At 32.9% G+C, this 5120-nt stretch overlaps 1 protein-coding gene across 1 annotated transcript; it reads left to right on the forward strand.

Annotated features, from left to right (window-relative positions):
• Positions 1-4115: 4115 nt before the first annotated feature.
• Positions 4116-5120, forward strand: LOC136216923 (phenolic glucoside malonyltransferase 1-like). Its single transcript, XM_066003466.1, has one exon. The coding sequence runs from the start codon at positions 4248-4250 to the stop codon at positions 5109-5111; it is 864 nt and encodes a 287-aa protein (XP_065859538.1). The 5' UTR covers positions 4116-4247; the 3' UTR covers positions 5112-5120.

Below are 5120 nucleotides of genomic sequence, written 5' to 3' on the forward strand. Positions count from 1 at the left end.
CACCATTAAAATCGACAATAGCAATATGATAAACTGGGAAAAACTATGAAAATAACGTAGTATAACCATTTCTTCAATTGTCACAAGAAGAAAGAAACCAGGAAACCAAGAAACGAGCTAGGCACGGGAATATGAAGAACCATGGCTTCGTTTTCTAGGATTAGGAAGATGAAGAATCAAGAGATGAAGAGAGGAAGAAGAGAAATACATGGTGATGTGGAGAAATAGTGCAGATTTCGCGAAATTTAAAGAAAGAGAGGAAGATCAAAGGTCTGGGAGAACAATCGTTCGCGTAAGGAAGAAAAGGCGGAAGGGGGGAGATGAAAGGGTGAGGGTACTTTGGGAAAGTTACACAAACATAGTCTAGATACAATAAAACCTCTATAAATTAATAATGTTGGGACCATGAAATTTTATTAATTTAGAGAGTTATTAATTAATCGATAAATTAATAATTATTAATTTATAGAGTAATTTTAAAATTTTTAAAAAATAAAGTTTAAATTAATAATTTAAATAATTTTTTCGCCTAAAATCAATGAACAAATAAGATTAAATGTGCATTATATAAGTTAATTGAACTTGGAAGTTCATTATATTTATGTTAAAAATATTCAATGTATCATAGTTAATGAATTACTATATAAATTTATAAGGAATGTTGTTTCAAATCATACCAAAAATAGACTTCTAATGAATCTGTCACAACGAATTTAGAGGAAGCAACCACTGAAGACATTCATGAACTTGAGGGAATGATTGGTCAGCTTGGTTACTGAAATCCAATAGATGTCAATCAAATATTGGATTATCCAGGTGAAAACAATGAATGCTCAAGTTTCTAAAATTCAATTGAGGATGAAGCTGAGGATGATTCGGTACCTTTGAAACTAGTCACAAGAAAGGAAACAATTATAGCATCATCAACTCTTTACAATTTTTTGTTACAATTTGACAAGGATACGCCGGAACTTTTAAATGCACTGAGAATAGTTAGAGATGAAATTCAACTAGATTTAAATTTCAAGAAAAAACAAAATACTATAGACTCATATTTTTGCTAAATTATCATAAGTATATATATATATATATATATATATATATATATATATATATATATATATATATATATATATATTGCATATGTATTTGAGAAATTATTAATTTATAGAGATAATAATACAATGTATTTATAAAGGGTTGTTCCAGAAAATTATTATATTATTAATTTATTAAAATTGATTATTTTTTGAACTGGCCCAAGTCGGGACCAGAAGAAATTATTATTTTAAAGAGTTTATTAATTTATCGAGTATTAATTTATAAAGGTTTTACTGTATATAATATATTGACTAAGTGGATTAAAAATGTAAATTGATCTCCTATTTGATCCAATTTTGTAATTTTTCCAATAATATATTCCGTTATCAGTGTGAACTAAATTTTCACAAACAGAAATTCAATTCCACGTGTTTGGTTGTTTTGGTGGAAAATAAGTTTAAGTAGGATATCATTTTTTCTCTTTTCTATTTTATTTTTGAAACTTTATACTATTTTTATTATAAGCTCTTATTTGGAATAAAAAATTTACTTTATGTGCTAACACATTTTTATATATATATATTTTAAAAATCACCATTAATATACATACATAATAAAATTACATGTGAACACGAAAATATGATGTCAAATCAGTAATCCTATTAGATTAACACGATTATGATACGAAAGTTTTTGAGTTTGATTAAAGTTGATGTATTTTAACATTAACTCGAAATTGACACAGCGCGAACTCGATAATTATCACTCTAGTTTGAACTACAAGTACTCATGGCAACCAACTATTACTCTCTTAAAATGATGGGAGAGTTTGTCAAGTTACCCCATCCACTAACTGAATCGAACCTAGTTCGGTTCTATATAGGGCCTCTTTGTTTTACCTACTGTTTGTTTTTTCGAAAAATAGAGATCCTCTGATTTTGTAAAATGCTACTTTTTAAAAGTGTAAAATACAAACAGGAGGTTACTAACCAAACACATAAAACTCGCATTTTCCGAAAAATAGTGATCCTCTGCTTTTGTAAAATGCTACTTTTTCAGGTGTAAAATACAAACAGAAGGTACTAACCAAACACCTAAAATTCTCATTTTTGAAATGAAAAGATAAACAGGAACATGAAAAGCAGCGACTAAACACCCCCAAACGTAATCACACTTTGGTGTACAACCAAAATTTTATCACACTAAACTGTACAACCTTTTAGTGAGCTCCCACTAAAGTGTACAGCAGGTAAAAATGACCGGTCAACCCTGTTAATTACTTAGTCAACGTGACACCTTGTCAATTTTCACTCTTTAAAAATAAAAAATGACCCCTACATATTACTAAATTACTTTTATACCCCTAATAAAAAAGAATTTCCCAAATATTGAAGGTGAAACTCTCTAACTTCAATATTCATACTATCATAAAGCCAGCATTTAGAAGACAATAATCTCTTGCAAATGCAATATAAATCACACAAAAATTTATCTGCAATTTAGTGGGGTTAAACAAGTAATAATAATATCATCCACATGAATATCGTTAAGAACAGGTTTAGAACCGGATGCAGCCATAGAATAGCCACCAGAGAAATTCCTGGGATTAAACAACGAAGAAGATGAATTTCTAGTAATTAACGATGTCCTAAATCCTAAATTGAGCTTCCCAAAGAAACCAGATGGCATCTTATCTCCTAAACCTAAAACCAAATAGCGCCGTTTCTTCAATTAGTCGTTCGAATAAAAGAAGAAATCTCATCAGGAACCTGAACTGGGTATTGGGAATTCAAAATTGCTCAAAAACAGCAGAAAGAAAAAAAAAATTGAAAATTCAATATGGAAAGGAACTAAAACAGGAAAAGAGATATAGAAGAAAAGATGCACCTTTTAGGTTTTGAAGAGAAATGACAAATTGATGGAGGGAAAAAGGATTGAGATGTGAGACTTTGGTTCAAATGGAAGCTCCGAAGATGGGTCTACTGGGTTGGGGTTGGGTTATCTCTAGATCTTTTTCTCTCTCCAAAATCTGGAGTTGCAAACCGGTATTAATTGGGTTATCAATTGAAAAAGGGATTTGACTGAGGTTTAATATTCTGGATTTATTAGAATCAAAATCGCATATCCGGAAATCTTAGAATTAGAAAGAGAGGAAGGGAAAGATAGAGATTGAAAGTTTTTAGAGACAGAATTTAGAGAGAGAGAGAAGAGTTAGAGAGAGAAATGGAATGGGTTCTATTTTTTTCAATTTGGAAGGGATGAGGGTATTTTAGTAATTTCATATTAGGGATGTGATTTTTTGATTTTTAATGTGGTCAAAATACTGATGTGGCAACGTTGACTTGTGTTGACCGGTCATTTTTACTGACTGTACACTTTAGTGAGAGGTCACTAAAAGGTTGTATAGTTTAGTGTGACAAAATTTTAGTTTTACACCAAAATGTGATTACGAATAAAGATTGTATACCACATATGTAATTTACCCATGTTTTTTCTATTTAAAGGTCATGGGTCTATTTAATGTTTTTTCTTTTCTATGTAAAGTTCATATGGGTCTATTTAATGTTTTTTTTTTTTATCATGGCTCAAATTTAGGTGGATGCAAATTTAATTTTTTTACTATAAATTGTTGATCCAGAGACCACAGTTCAAGTCAAGTATTCATGGCAAGCAACAAGTCTCTTAAAATGCTAGAAGTTTGCCGAGTTACTCCATTCACCAACTCATCAACACCTGCTACCGAGTTGACTCTCCCTCTTAGATATTTTGACATGATGTGGGTTAAAAACATGCCTACGGAGCGAGTCTTTTTGTATTAACTCGGCCAACACGAGTCAACTCACTCTTTCTTTAACTTAGTAATACTTCCTAAACTTAAGCATTCCCTCTCCCTCACACTCACCCATTTTCTCCCCGTAGCAGGGAATATCATATGGCCAGTGGATACAGCGAAACCACACGTTCTCTACACTCCAAACGACAGCGTTTCGTTCATAATTGCCGAGTCTGACTCAGATTTGACCCATCTGAGTCGGAATGAAATTCAGGAAGCTGCTGATTTACATCACTACATCCCCGAATTACACGTTTCGGACACGAAAGCTGCAATTATCGCCTTTCAAATTACCTTCTTTCCGAGTCAAGGCTTCTCTATAGGGATCAGTACACATCACGGAGTTTTCGACGGAAAAAGCGTAACCATTTTTATGAAATCATGGGCTCATATATGCAAAGAGAACTTCGACGACGATGTGGCAGCATTGCTGCCTCGTGATCTAACTCCTATTTTCGATCGAACGGGAGTTGATGAGCCACAAGAATTCGCCACGTTTATCTTAAACAAAATACTGTCCAGTTCGGATCCAAACCCGAAAAGCTTAAAACTCCCACGATTTACAAGGGATATCGGAAACTTAGTACGAGCCAATTTTGAGATTTCGCGACAGAACATAACCAAACTCCGACGGAAAATTGTTTCGCAGCTCAACGGGGAAGAAAAAGATACGCATTTATCGACATTTGTTGTTTCGTATGCTTATATTATAGTATCTATTGTGAAAGCAAAACAGTTAGAAAAGAAAGGAAAGGTTGGATTCTTGTTTTCAGGAGACTGTAGATCCCGTTTAAACCCTCCATTACCGACGAATTACTTTGGTAACTGTGTCATCGGAAGTTTCGTGTTGATCGATACAGAAACTATTGCGGAGGGGGATTTGATTGTGTGGGTAGTGAAGGAACTTAGCAGGATGATAAAAGAGTTAGAGATAAGAGTGAAGAATATGAGTAGTGATCGAGAAATTGAAAATCTTTTGAACTTTGAAAGAAACATTGTGAAAGTTGCTGATCTGATTATCGGAGTTGCTGGATCGCCTCAATTTGGGATTTATGGAACTGATTTTGGATGGGGGAAGCCGAATAAAATTCAAATTGTGTCCATTGATAACCGAGGAGCAATTTCTATGGCAGAGAGTAGGGATGGAAATGGAGGTATTGAGGTTGGTTTAGTTTTGAAAAAACATGAAATGGAAATGTTTAGTTCTTTGTTTGTTAATGGGTTTAAAGATATGTAATTCGATCGG

This window comes from Euphorbia lathyris, chromosome 2, assembly GCF_963576675.1.
Source record: "Euphorbia lathyris chromosome 2, ddEupLath1.1, whole genome shotgun sequence".
Classification (NCBI taxonomy): domain Eukaryota; kingdom Viridiplantae; phylum Streptophyta; class Magnoliopsida; order Malpighiales; family Euphorbiaceae; genus Euphorbia; species Euphorbia lathyris.